The sequence below is a fragment of the Nematocida ausubeli genome (genome assembly GCF_000738915.1).
Source record: "Nematocida ausubeli strain ERTm6 chromosome Unknown supercont2.2, whole genome shotgun sequence".
NCBI classification, from domain to species: domain Eukaryota; kingdom Fungi; phylum Microsporidia; genus Nematocida; species Nematocida ausubeli.
In genome coordinates, this window is record NW_026515635.1 from 197,135 (window position 1) to 211,579 (window position 14,445).

The 14,445-nt window shown below is 37.0% G+C and overlaps 7 protein-coding genes across 7 annotated transcripts; 5 read left to right on the plus strand and 2 right to left on the minus strand.

Annotated features, from left to right (window-relative positions):
• Positions 1-265: 265 nt before the first annotated feature.
• On the plus strand, positions 266-1,303 carry NESG_00685 (uncharacterized protein; the record flags this gene model as incomplete). The annotated part of the gene is made up of 1 exon (XM_053048330.1): positions 266-1,303. The coding sequence occupies one exon, from the start codon at positions 266-268 to the stop codon at positions 1,301-1,303; it is 1,038 nt and encodes a 345-aa protein (XP_052905090.1).
• A 2,377-nt stretch (positions 1,304-3,680) lies between these two features.
• NESG_00686 (uncharacterized protein) lies at positions 3,681-5,222 on the plus strand (the record flags this gene model as incomplete). The annotated part of the gene is made up of 1 exon (XM_053048331.1): positions 3,681-5,222. One exon carries the CDS (start codon positions 3,681-3,683, stop codon positions 5,220-5,222), a length of 1,542 nt encoding a protein of 513 aa, XP_052905091.1.
• A 74-nt stretch (positions 5,223-5,296) lies between these two features.
• NESG_00687 (uncharacterized protein) lies at positions 5,297-5,881 on the plus strand (the record flags this gene model as incomplete). The annotated part of the gene is made up of 1 exon (XM_053048332.1): positions 5,297-5,881. One exon carries the CDS (start codon positions 5,297-5,299, stop codon positions 5,879-5,881), a length of 585 nt encoding a protein of 194 aa, XP_052905092.1.
• A 28-nt stretch (positions 5,882-5,909) lies between these two features.
• NESG_00688 (uncharacterized protein) lies at positions 5,910-6,359 on the plus strand (the record flags this gene model as incomplete). Its single annotated transcript, XM_053048333.1, has 1 exon — positions 5,910-6,359. One exon carries the CDS (start codon positions 5,910-5,912, stop codon positions 6,357-6,359), a length of 450 nt encoding a protein of 149 aa, XP_052905093.1.
• A 618-nt stretch (positions 6,360-6,977) lies between these two features.
• Positions 6,978-8,837, plus strand: NESG_00689 (uncharacterized protein; the record flags this gene model as incomplete). The annotated part of the gene is made up of 1 exon (XM_053048334.1): positions 6,978-8,837. One exon carries the CDS (start codon positions 6,978-6,980, stop codon positions 8,835-8,837), a length of 1,860 nt encoding a protein of 619 aa, XP_052905094.1.
• An 807-nt stretch (positions 8,838-9,644) lies between these two features.
• NESG_00690 (uncharacterized protein) lies at positions 9,645-11,144 on the minus strand (the record flags this gene model as incomplete). Its single annotated transcript, XM_053048335.1, has 1 exon — positions 9,645-11,144. One exon carries the CDS (start codon positions 11,142-11,144, stop codon positions 9,645-9,647), a length of 1,500 nt encoding a protein of 499 aa, XP_052905095.1.
• A 242-nt stretch (positions 11,145-11,386) lies between these two features.
• Positions 11,387-14,221, minus strand: NESG_00691 (uncharacterized protein; the record flags this gene model as incomplete). Its single annotated transcript, XM_053048336.1, has 1 exon — positions 11,387-14,221. The coding sequence occupies one exon, from the start codon at positions 14,219-14,221 to the stop codon at positions 11,387-11,389; it is 2,835 nt and encodes a 944-aa protein (XP_052905096.1).
• Positions 14,222-14,445: the final 224 nt, after the last annotated feature.

Below are 14,445 nucleotides of genomic sequence, written 5' to 3' on the forward strand. Positions count from 1 at the left end.
ACTGTAGACTCAGAATATCCATATTATACAAAATATATGCACTAAACCATATAATTATATATATTCTGTTATATCTCATTATGCAGCTGTATTAAGGATCTTTCATATAAATATTCTAAGAATTAAATATATCCATATGAGTATAGACTAATTCTATAATATACAACAGGATTTATCTTTTGATATTTTTAATAATTTATCTTAGATATTTCTAGTACATGGACTATAAAATCTTAAAATTTTTACTGAAGGGCTAGAGATAGGAATGTTTGAAGAAATATTAAAATACAGATATTCCAGGGGATTAGCAAAATACAACAGAATAAAGCCTTTTAACCAAGGTATTTTAAAAGTAGTTATATACATGGTGCTTATATGCATATATTTAAATACTGTGTATTCTAGTGCAGTAAAGATAGATTGCTTAAAGAAAAATGAAAGGTCAAGGTTGGAGATAGTGGATGTTTCAGAAGAATTCTCATCAGAAGATAAAGAAACAGTGACAGAGCCAATAGTAGAAGACCCAGATGATGATGATGATTCATCCGTAGATGACAGTCCATATCCTTATGGTCTTCTGGAACTAGAATCCACGGATGATTCATCAGAAGGCAGGGAAGCAGAGATGAACAATCCAATAGTTGAAGAACCTGCAATAAATGGTAACCAAGGAGTAGATGCTGCAGTAGGCATAGAACGAGCAACTTCTTCGCCGACTGCAACAGAATATTGGGAAGCAATAAATAGTAATGCAAGCCTTATAGAGTACATAGAAATCATCAAGAAAGACTATAAGGCGTATAAGCGCAGAGTACCAGAAGTGGATGACAATGTGAAAAATCTGGACACTTTGGAGGATCTAACAGAAGAACAAAAAGCCCCATATATGGAGATTATGCACCAGTTCAAACTAAACCTCCATGCAGTCCACTGTGCATTATATCGTCTATTAAAAGATGTAGAAAAGTGTTCTAATGAAGATATAAAAAAGCCTTTTAAAAGTACAGAAGAACCTTTAGAAGAAGACTTTGAGGCTGCATTTACAAGAAGGTTTGGAGAGCCCTTAAATCTAGTCACACCTTTAGAGTGTTATGCTTTAGCAGCCAGACAGATTTTTATGTTGATTCAAAAAGCATTTGATGATTTAAATTACGTTAATAATATTATTACATCGCTAGAACCAAACAGAATAATATCATATATGGATAGAGTAAAGAATTGGTGTAGCCGCTTGACTGATAACACAGGAGAATTGCACAGATTATCAATCAGACCCATATACAGCAACCCTTCTATAGAATAAATTACCCTGAAATAACCTACAGTGCAGTGCAGTGCAATTTGAAATTCTAAAAAAATCTACTAGTAAGAAGCCAAAAAAACACTACTGCATAGAAGAAGAGAACAAGCAAAAATAAAATATATAAATTATATTAAAAACACAAATATATAAGGATATATCACAAGAAACACCTTTATTATATAAATATCCAGTAATATTCTATATAAACCCATTTGAATATTCAAAATTCAAAGAAAGTTCCTGAAATTTCCAGAAAAATAAAACTATAAATTTGTTTTTTTATTGCCCCTGCAGGAGTTTTTAATAACTTTAATAATTTCTCAGAAAGGTCAAATTGATATAGACCTAGGCACGTCTATAAACTGACCTTAATAGACGCACATCCGTCCATATTCGGTCCTTCATACAGGCAATAGACCTAGGCACGTCTATAAACTGACCTTTTTCCGAGTGTTTAGTGTACTGCGAATACATCTATCAGTACAATATTATTAGAAATTAGTAGAAGTAGTAGTTAGTAAGAGTAAGTATGTATGTAGTAAGTATGTAGTTATATAGAGTATAACAGTCCTAGACACGGGGGCATTTCTCTTGGTCTTCGAAAAAATTTTGCATCAATTCAATCAGACCGTTTTTTTTGATATACGGATTATTTCGGTAAGTAATAGTTCCATACTAGACAGTGTATGTGTGGTCAGTTCGCATGGTAGTAAGTTGATAATAGAGAAGAGAGTACTACTTAAGCATGGAATAGCAGATAGGTTAGTTGGGTTATTAGTCCTAGCCTTTATAGTGTTGGCAGTAGTTGGCTTCTCTGTTGTATCAATGCCAATTTGGTTCATGATATATTAACTGCTGGTCCCTGAGAACAAATAAATCAAATTCATACCGTAACAATCCTGCTTCTATTCTGTTTCCTTCTAATTCCGTATTAATACTCAGTACCTTAGTGTTGTTTGTTGAATCTCCCTTATATGCAGTGCTTCTATACAGTAATTCTATTATGTGAAATTCCTTAATATTCCATCTTCATCCGTATTCATGCATATCTTGTAGTACTTCTAGACTACTTCTATAGAACACATTCTGGAACTGTATTTTAATTTCGCTTGTATTCTAGTACTATGAAATATATTTCAAGGAATTTCTGGAAGAATCAAACTATAAATTGACTTTGAAATTGTTCATTACAAGGTTTGTTTAGATAAGTTAGTACAAAATCAAAGTGAACTTGTCTATATGCAGATATATCTATGGATCTACTGACAAATACACTGTGTAAGTGTATAATTGTAGACCTCAGTATGTCTTTAAACTGCTGAGGAATGGTTGTTTATTATCACATAAGAACTGTGTATTGGATAGGTGACTGTGTTATGCCCTGGAAGTAGTAGCTTAGTAGGATATAATCTTGTTACATGAAGAACACATATTCATCTCCTACAAATTTACGACCTTACATGGTAGGAGACTGTTTAGAATGTTCTTCCATCCTCCCATTGCAGAATTGTGTTTAAATTGCACTTTTTGATGGCTGTTATTGCAGTCCTTCTAGTGCTTATTTCCTTCTGCAAGTACAAGAGAATATTCGAATGAGTGGAAGAGGAGACTACGTTATAGGAAATGACACGGGGCTCTACAAGGCATAGAGTGCAATTATAAGTAGTACAATATAAGGAAATAATTAGTCTTTATTGTAATCTAAGGAAAGAAGGTTATGAATACGAAAATATTCATATTTCTTGTTTTCTTGCTATTATAATATGCCTTGGGGTTTGAGTTGCTATCTGATCGAGTGGTTGCTTGTCTCTGTAGTTCTCTAGTGCACCTGGAAGTTCTTGCATGTGATCTTAAAATTAGATCTTTCCTTTGGTTATGTGATTTCCATACTCAAATAACCGTTTTTAATAAAGATATCATATCTAAATGTGATTATTCTTGGTGGTATTGTTGGGTTTCCTTGCCTTTATCCTGGTCTATACGGGATATTTCCATGTGCTAATTTCCATGAATATCATTGTACTACCACAGGAGCAGAGTGAATTATCCTGTGAATCACAGACACAGAGACAGACCATTATAAAGACGCAAGAATTTATATAGAATGAGATTAGTCCTTCTACAATATAAATATCCATTGATAAATATTCCTGTAGAAATATCTTTATATTCACTCACTACAAAGACAAGTCCATTTCTTCAATTTTCTGCACTCTTGAAGGAAATTCATAAAAGCCCTTTTCTGTCATAATCTAATCTTACATGAATATATAGACTAAATAAAAGGAAGAACATGAGATAAGACATCCATATGCAGGCATATTCCATTGGGATTCTGATCTGACTAAAGTATAAATTCACACGGGTTTTCTTTTTTATGAAAAGAAAAGAGGAGGATCTGCCGTACACTGGAAGGACATTCGTGGTGACTGGAACCACAAAAATGTCCAGAGAGGATTTAGTAAATAGAATTAGGGAGCTAGGAGGGAAAGTCACACTAAGTGTATCTGGGGCTACAACATTTTTACTAGCAGGATCTGAGCCAGGACCTGCGAAATTAAAGAAGGCAGTGGCTCTGGGGACAAAGGTGCTTTCAGAAGAAGATTTCATGGAAATGACCAGCCACTACATCATACAGCCTATAGAAATAAAAAAGACAAAAAGTGAAAATACTTCTAAGGAAAGATGGTGTGATAAGTATAAGCCAGCTACAACATCAGAAATTGTTGGGAATAAAATGGCAGTTACACAGCTTAAGACCCATCTGCTGTCAATGTCCCGGGTTCCCATTGTGTTAGTAGGGTCCTCTGGCATAGGAAAGACACTCTCAGTGTATTTGGCAGCAAAGGAACTGGGGATCTCATTGATTGAATATAACGGATCTGACTACAGGAATAAGCAAGAAGTATCTATAATTAAAGGACTTTCCACACAGAAGTCTTTGACACGAGATATTCACCTCCATAAAAACAAGGCACTCCTTATGGAAGAGATTGAAAATATGACATCAAGTGACAGAGGAGGCCTACAGGAAGTACTTAATCTCTTTAAAGAGACAAAAATACCAATAATCCTGACAGCAAATAATAAAAACAGCCAGAACATAAAGACAGTACTTACTAAGTGCAAAGTCATCTCGTACAGTAAAGTAGATAGTAGAAGTATAGTTGCGCACCTGAAGAATATTGCATCTAAGGAAGGAATATCTGTGCCTGAGAATACGCTTATGCAGATATCTGTGACTGCAAATGGGGATGTCAGGTATGCTGTGAATATGCTGCAGTACCTGAGCAAAAAGAATAAAATATCCACTGAAGATATCAGAATAATGGGGAAGCACATGACAAGCAACAACCTATTTGATGTAACCAAGGAAATATTACAGCCCCATGTGTCTCCTGCACAGAAAATTGACTTGTTCTTTGAAGAGCCAATGTTTGCACTTCTAATGGTCTTTGAGAACTACCTAGGAGAAGGCACCATAAAGAATGCAGCTGAGATATCTGATACTTTGAGTATGGCTGAGATAGCAAATGCACGTATGCTGAATAGTGATGAAAAAAGACTATTCCCTGTGGCTGCATATTATACGGCAGTCAAGCCAAAGATACATGCTACAAACAGACTTGCGTTCAGTAAGTACCTGGGGCAAATGTCTTCACTCGCTGCCTCCAAGAAAAAACTCGTTAAAATCATGAATGAAGCCCCAAAAAGAAGCCTGCATGGGGGATGGTCTACTTTGTACGATATTCTCTCAGTGATGAGCCTGCTAGAGAGTAAAAATACCCCAAAGAAGGATGTTTTAGAATACATCCAGGGCCTGCACATGGACAAAAATGTTCTTCAGTTATTCAGTGAGCTAACAGAGATTAAAATTAAGCCAGCCTCACTGCCTTTAATTAAGCCCCAAAAGGAGTAGTTCTTGGTTTGTTTGCTTCCCTGGAGACTGCAGATTATTTTAGTCGTAAATAGAAGCAAAATGTTTTAATTCAGATGAAGAAGCTACAGCAGAAAACAAAGACGAAAGAAGACTGCTTAGAGGAAATAGAGGCACAGAACTACAAAACCTCATTGGAAGCCAGAAAAACACTTAATTCCATTCTTAGAACAACAGACAAGACAACAAATATGATATACGAGCAGAGAGAAGTTCTTGAAGAAATAAGAGATGAGTCTTACTTTGCAAGGGATAACTTGGAGAAAAGTGCTAATCTTACAGTTAAGATGAAAAGAGCAGGAAAACTTCTTGTTGTAGGAGATAAAGTCTCTGATAAAATAAAAAGCCTTTTCAAATCTGCCCCAAAACCAAAGCAAGACTATCCTAATTCAATCACTCCATCTGACACTACAGAAAGAAGCATGGAAGAGTTCTTTTCTGAAGATAAATCTGCTGTGAAGGAGACAACAACGGATGTCTTAATGTCAATCCGGAATGGACTAAAGACACTCCACACAAAGCTTGCAAACCAGAATAAAGAACTAAAGAATCAAGTTCCCTTAATTGAAGATATAACTGAAACAAATGCAAAGTCATCCACAAAGGCAGAGAAGGTCATGAAAAGCTTAAGAAAAATATAGAATAAATATGGAAATATTCCATAAAATAATGAAAAAACCACTCTCTTTGCTGCGTGTTGAGGCAGAGTATAAAGAGCTAATATTTGGAGAGAATGAAAGTGTGGTTCTTGTGACAAATGAAGATGGAAGTTCAGTGCTTAAGTACACTCTAAGACTACTCGATGGATATTTTAAAGGGCACACATATGCATTTCAGATTAACATTCCATCAAACTACCCGTTTAGTCCTCCTAAAGCTGTCTGCCTAATGAAAGTCCTTCATCCATCAATCGACTCACTTGGGCGCATCTGCTTAAATATAACGAGAGAAGACTGGAGTGTACAGCAAGGCCTGCAAGTGGTTCTCTTTGGTATTTCTGCAATGTTTTACGATGTCCCAACAGAAGACCCGTTTAATAAAGAAGCACATGAAATACTCATGCGCAGCCCAGCAGACTTTATAGCAGAAGCCCAGGCAGTATATAATAGTAATATTTAGTATGAAAATATTCAATGAATTATGCAATTGCATGAGTATATGCAGATTTGTCTATAGACTAGTATATATAGGAGATTACTGCTGCATAAACAGTTTGCTTATTGTGGGTGTCTTCTGCAGATACATTTATGCTTTGGGTTGATTTAGGTGTGAAAATTCCCATTAAAAATAATAAACAGAAATTCATACAACAGAACACATATTTACCCTTAACCATACATAGACAGTAAACCCTTTTACTTCTATGTACTATATATGTACTATATATGTGCATATTCCATGGGATTATATCAATCCTATGGGGTGCAGTTTAATTATGTCATTTCTGGTACTCTGGTACTCTTATTATGTGATTCTGCTGGGTTAATTCAGGTTATTACTACTTACACAATCTAAAAGATATCTTATGCTGCTGTTTTATGGAAAATTACCATAGCTGTAAATACTAAGCACTCTAATAATTTTATACAGTTATTTTCCATCTAACCTTCTTAAATATACTGCATACACTGTGATTATGGCAAAATAACTGAAAAATCACCAAAACATTAATTATAAGAACAGTGTTATAATTAGCTCTGGATATAGCTAATTTTTAGGTGAAATTTTAAAATTAAAATGTATGTGCTCACGCGTGCTACTGACTATATTCTGCGTAATAGTAGGGAAGGAAATAATTACTCAGTTGAAGTACTTTTCTATTCTATTATACTCTACATAAATGATATTTTCAAGGAGAAAGTGGATTTTAGTGGATGCATTTTGGCCATCTCCATGTCAGAGTACATTGTAGTTGTTCTTTCTACAGGCTTACATATGTATGAGTACTCTGAGACTAAAGGACTTAAATGCATTCAAATTATTCCTATAGAAGAAATAGTGGCAGCTGATGCAGCTGATGAATATATCTTGCTGAGTATCCTCTCAAAGGACATAATTACAACTACGTTGTACAATGCAAATACCTCAATAGAATTCACTGTAGAGAGCATAGAAGGCAAAAAGTATGAAGAACCCAGGATTTTCATAGAGAGAAAATCAAAGGATAAAACAGTCATATGCATAGAATATACTAAACACAGAATGTACATATGTGATATAAACAATACTTTCTTTGAAGACACAGAATATACAGATAGAACAAAATTCTTTAAAGAAAATGAAATATGCAGGTACATATTCATAGACAAAAGGAACTTGCTCAAAATATCTGGGCAGAAGGTGGTTCACATGAAGATGAGCATGCGCAGGGAAATTGCCTTTATACCTGGATTTATAAAAGTAATAAAAAATATTCATGGAATAGAAATACTTACAAAAAAAGAAAAGTACGTTGTGTCCAGAAGGGAAAATAAATATATCCTGCAAAGGACCCTAATAAAGCAGACTGCGAGTGTAAAGAAGGAGGGAGATGGAGATGGGGAGATTCTTTTGATAGAACCAGAAAGTTCCAAAAGATCCCCTAGGTCTGTCTTACTGAGTCCTTCTCTATTTACATATAAATTTGAGAATTATGTGCACCAGCTACATATTACAGGCATAATTGAAATATTCATGGACTTAGATGGGAAGTTAACCTATTTGAGAAGTATTGGGCCAGTGGATATCATTGGACCAACTGGCTTTTATTGTTTCTCAACGCATAATTCTTCCTTGGTGGTTTTAGTGTATGGTTCTCAGATTAAAGTATTTGAGTACTCGCCTGCCTTGAAGGTAGAATCTGAAATGCACACTGCAAGTGGGATTGAGAGAGTGGAGAGATTTAGGAAGGAGATTCTTGTGAAATACCGCACTGGCTACATAAAGTATTTCTTGAACAAACAAAAGGCTTTGGAAGGAACTAATTTCTCCTTTACTGGTGATGAATTTGTCTCTTTAGATGCTCCAAATATGAACGTACAGCATACTCCAGTAACAATTACTAAGGCAAGTGATGGAGTGGTTTCTGTGCTGTGGAATGACTTGGTGATTGCGAAAGACACTCATATCTCATGTTTTCACCTTTTGCACAGTGGATACGTATACGCAAGTGGATTTCAGCTTGTACTGAACTCAAAAAGCATCTATTTTTCTTATGCCATTTGTTCTCTCTCTGTGTATAATACACCCACCCGAAGTACTGTACTTGTGCATCTAATAACTGGAACTGTGCACCTTCTTTCTGTTGATAATGGTGCAGTAGTGGGCAGAGTAGATATGCCTCATAAACTGTCTTCTGAAAGGCTAGTAATGCTGTCACTTGACTCTTTCATGAGTATTGCAAGAAATACTCTGACAATATTCGGAGGAGATGAGTATATACAGCCAATTCTGCGTGCATCTTTCCCTGGTCAGATAAAAGACGTATGTGTTGCAGAGGATAATATTGTGGTTGTAACAAACAAAGGGGCTGTATATTCCTTGCAAAAGTCAAATTTATACTCTAAATACAATCAAAATGATGGTGGTTTTGTTGGTGCTTTTTGCAGTGATTTATAGCACTGTGAAAGTATCCATATACTACTATTTGTATGCTTTCTAATTCTTGTATTAAATAATTCTCTCAAACATATACTTTAATTACTTTTTCTAGCAGAAGTATCCTTATAATTTATGAGATATGGTGTCTTGCTAATTTATATGCAGATTAGTTTATATCATTATGTCTCATCTGTGCCAATTAAAGAATTCACCAAATTGCATTGAATGCTAATATATACGTTTCTGATTCTTTCTAGCCTGAATTTAAGCTCTCATGATATTATGTGTGCTAGAACTTATTTTGTCTTGTATTTTTGTACTTTTTGTTCTTTTTCTTGAATGTAAAATAAAACCCTCTTGCTGTACTAGGGAGAAATAGACAGATTTTAATTTTATCTTTTCAGAATAAAAATAAATAAATATTTCATAAAGAGATAAAACTACATCTACTCTAACATGCAGTGTATATCTCGTGAAATAATCTTATTTAATACAAAATACCATGCTGGATAGAATATATGCAATATATAACAAAATAATTAGTTTATTGTATGGCCATAATCCGTAAAAGGTGTTTAATATGTGCTAGATAAGATCTTACATGGGATATACTGACAATATATTCTCATGTGTATGCAGTACTATCTCTATAGATATTTATCTGCTGGATAGTTTCAGGTGCACTTAAATACCAGAAACAAATAATTGCACTGCATGCATTTTTGTCCTTATAGTTGCTAGTGTTGAACGACCTTCTATTTAGTCTATAATTTGTGGATTTTCAATCAAGCAAAACGGAAAAGATATATGCAGCACAGTATGGCCTTAATTCTTTGAAAGCCCATTACGTATAAATGAGAGATCCACTCTATGCCCTACTAGGTCCCTTATGTTATTCATCTGTCTTCCTATCATGACAGGCCTTTCCAGGGAAATCCCCCATCCAATTACACGCACATTCTCTGGGTACCCCATTGGAAGAAGCATCTCAGGCCTAAACATGCCAGAATTACCTATCTCCATCCACCGCTTCATCTCTTCATGGTATCCAAATACTTCCATGCTTGGCTCAGTATATGGATTGTAAGCTGGCTTGTACTTTATCTTGGTTATCCCCAGGTTCTTGAAAAACTCTTCCATGAATCCCATTAGGTGGGATATGGTTAGACCTACTCCCATGATTATTCCTTCTACCTGATGGAACTCAGCCAAGTGCGTGGCATCTAGTGTTTCATTTCTAAAGACTCTGTCAATTGAGAAGTACTTCCTGGAATACTCGTGCTCCTGGGCCTTAGTAAAGTCTATTTCCTGCGATAATTTATATAGCAGCCTGGTGGTCACTGCAGTTGTGTGAGTCCTGAGCACATTCTTCCTGGACTCTTCCAAGCTCCAAGGGGCCTTGTACCCAGAAGACCCGTATCCACCCACAGTGTGCACCATTCGCACTCTTTCCAAATACTCACTCTCTGGGTCCTTTGCATTTGCAGGGTCTTCCATGAAGAAAGTGTCTTGCTCGTTTCTTGCAGGGTGCCTCTGTGGCTGGAACAGTGCATCAAAGTTCCAGAAGGATGACTCAATGTACTTTCCTGCATCCATCTCTTCAAACCCCATCTGCAGGAAAATATTCTTGACCTTTTCTCTCTCTATGGATAGTGGGTGCAAAGCACCTGCGTACTTTGAGGGCGTAGACACAATGTTGAAATTATATTTCTTCAGATTTTTTGCTAGCTCCATGTTATTAAGCATGTCAACTGTTATGTCACTGACGGTTGATGCAGCAGCAGAAAACATAGTTCCTTTCTTTAGTGTATAATGGGTGGTTTTCTTCTGTGTCACAAGCTTTCTTTTTTTGAGCTCTGCCACCTCCTTTGCTGAGAGGCCTTCTATCCCTTTCAGCTGGGCCTGTGTGGTATCACTCTGCACCTCCTGGTTTCTGTCCAGCTTGCCATCTCTGACTGTCAATATTTTCATGCGCATTCCGTTATTTTTTCCTCTTTTGATAAATTCCTGGATATCTTTATCTGTTTTTTCACTGAATTGCTCAGTACCCTGCAATTTTGTCTGCAGCTCTAAATCATCCAGAGGCATTTCCAGCAGAGAATATATAATGTGCTCTGCTGATCCATACTTCACAATGTCCATGCCCTCCCTAGAGACAATTATTTCCTCCCTCTGAACAGGTGCAATTTGAATTCTTTCAAATGACTCAAGCCTTTTAACTGCGCCTATTACTTCATTGTACTCTCCTTCAAGTGTTGTAGTCTCTATTTCATCTGCTGTCTCCAAGGCAGCCAATATCTTTGCTTCAATATCTTCTATACCCATATGAAAAAACCATAAAAATAATTTTTCATATTAGAAGGAACAGCTGTTCTTTACTATATAGAGGGTAAATAAATGGATTTTCTGGGGGAAATATGGATATGCAGGAATGCATGACTAAGGCACTAAATCTGTAAGAAATTGGAAACTGAGTAATTATATCGGCTGTTTTATGGTCTGGTCCTTCTGTGTAAGGTTTTAAATAGAATTGAAGGGTACTGTATATTTGGCATTTTATTGATACGTTATGAAGTCTGTACAATATTCGATGACTTTGTGATTTCCTCCAGAAGTACAGTGCAGACTTCATTGACTAGTGCATCGTTCTTTGACGCTGCCCAGTCCTGTATCTTTTTTGATACATCAGTTATGGCGGTTATTTTAATTAGCACTTTAGCCACATTAACCAGCATATGGTGGGGGTGCTGTATTGCTGGGTCCTGAGGGACTATTATGTCCTTATTTTCCTGCTCGTTGGGTGACTGCATTTCTATTAAGTATGACTTGATCACCTCGCAGAGTATTTTCATAGGGCTTTCTCTTTCAGATGCTTCTTCAAAGAGTTTCTGTGCAGTGGCTTTTATATCTGACTCCTCCAGAAGTAAAGTGGATAGTACCCAGTAGTTGTCCTTGACTTTTACCATTCCACTTCGTAGTAGGTGCCGCAGAAGCACGAGTGCAGTCATTTTAACTTCTTCTGAGTCAGACCGCAAGGGCAAGAAAAGACTGTTTCCTACGTCTTTCACAAGACTGCTGAATGCCATGATGGAGTCTGTGATAATTACCAAGGCAATCACCTGCAAGTCTTTTGATCCAGTTTTTAGAATATTTACTACGCCATTCATAAATCTGGAGCTGCACTCGCTGCTTATACTCATTATTTTTCCAAGAGAAAGCAAAGAGACTTTTTTTGTCTCTTCATCTTCACTTGTCACTCCGTCTACAACTGTGTCCAAAAGACCCTTTAAAGCAGATGTTTCCCCAAATATAATTTCATGCTCCTTAGCAAAGAATATTCTATCAGCCATTTCCTCTTGTTCTTCCGTTGTATTTTTCATGCTATTTCTTTTCGATCCTACGCTTAGTCTTCTTTCTCTGATCTCTGAGTTTGAAATGCTCTCTTTCCTTTTCTTATTTGAGCTTGAGGTCTGCCGTGTTTTTGCCTGGCTGTTCCATGCTGCCTCAATGCGCTCTAGGTGCACAGCCTGTTTGATCGCAATGTGGCCCACAGCAAAAATAAGAGGCTTTCTCTTTCCATCTGCCAGAAGAATATCAAGCATCTCTGTCGCCAGTTCATCTGGGTTTGTGCTGATCAGGTATGCAGTGTCTATAACTGCCTGGACGATTTCCAAATTCCCTTCATCTGCAGTGGCCAGGCATGCAATGACAGCCCGTATTGTCTCTGAGGTATTTCCTAGTCGGTAGTCTAAGTTCCCAAGGATTCTAATGCATTCGCACATTATACGCATATCTGTGCTTTTTTTGAGAATTCCCTGTATCCTGGGAAGGGCATTTTCTGTGATAGATCTGTCTGTAGTGGTTATTCTTCTGAGTAGGCGCAGATGCAGCAGCATATCTTTCTCGTTGTCTATCTTGTAGAAAAGCGTGTTTATTGCTTCAAGGCCGACTATTCCTCTGAGAGTAAGGTCTCGAATAATTCCATCATACGCTAGGCTGTTAGAGTCAAAATGAATGAGAAGCTCAATCAGCTTCTTTGGGCTCTCATTTGCCATTCGCTTAATCTCCTCTGAGAGAACATCTGCAATGTTCTTTCCATCAAGAGTGAGCCGTTGCCATGAAAAAAGGAACAGACCTGGGAATACTTCAAGCGCATTGTCTATGCCGTATGAGTAGCACAGAGAGACGTATTGCACGATTTCTGTTATTTCTCCTTTACTGCCTGCCTTTAGCAGCTGCTTTATCACTTCTACACTTGTGTGCATTGCCTGGTAGAAGGCAACAGCACTTGCAAAGTACTCTGGATTTGAGTCTCTGTGCTTCTCCAGCTGCTGTCTATTCAAGATGCCCCCATCAAGCACATATGGGTGATTCTCCAGTGCACGCTTGAAAAAGACTATTGCCTTTCTTCTTACTATTTGTGTTTTATCCATAATTCGCTCATGAATGGCTGTGTATACGCCTTCCTTCAGATGTTCCAGTAGCCCATTATTGCAGAGTATTTCTGTAAGAGACTGCACTGCTCTTCCTCTGCAGAATGGACTAACATCCATTGTTCTTTCTATTACAGTAGTAATTATAGTGGAAAGTTCTTTTTCTCCTTTTCGTTCTTTTTCAATCTGTGCCTTCAGTCCTTTGCATATGAGAACTGCAGCCTCAGTGGCTGAGTTTCTGATGCACTGAATTTCGGATGAAATTCCCTGTAGAAGGGGTGCAATAACATCTGCAATTCCTTGCTGCCTCACAGACTCGCATACCTTGAGTATCAAGCTGCTGTAATTCTTCTGCATAACTGTATTTTTGCTTTCCTCACTTTCTGCCAGCATGCACTCCAGAATATCCGAAAGAATATTCTCATCCTCTGCATCTTTTTTACTTTCTTGGTCTGCATGCATTGCTTCCTCTGAAGACTCTAGTGTTCTTCTGAGTGCGCTGATGTACAGAATGATCTCTGTCAGCATGCTTGTTGTGTGCTCGTGAAGCAACATATCCAGTGCATTGCTTGTAATCGAGCACTTGCTAAACTCAACCTCTTCGAATAGCTTGAATGCAGCACTTTTCACCTCAATGTGCACCTTTCTCACCTCAAGGCACTTGAAGAGAATCTTGCACAGAAGATCAAAGTTTGTGCTTGTCTCTTTACAAAGCTCCCTGCTTTTTTGTATTATGCTGAGAACAAGGCTTGGGCTGTCCTCCACGGCATCAGTCTTGAAATATGCCGGAATTATGCTCAAAAACACCGTTGCGCTGTCTATGTTGTTGAATAGACTAGAAATAATTTCTTTTTTTAGTGGGTGTCCATGGATGCTAGAAAGTAGCTGTGTGTACTTATCAGGGTCCTGGCTAATTGGCACTCCCTTGAGATGGCAAATGAGCAGTTCCAGCTCTCTTCCTTCTGTCATTTAAAATAAAAATGGCAAAACAAAATTGATTTAATCCAAAACACCCTTCAAGTACTGATATCTCGTGAGTAACTGAATATGGCAGCACAAAAATACTCTTCTGCACTTACCAAAGTGGAAACATATTATTCTTCCAGAAATATCTTGTACTTTAGAATTTCTTCTTTTGCAAATATTCTTTAAATTTAAATACACTGTATAGTGCATATCTCTATATATCTATA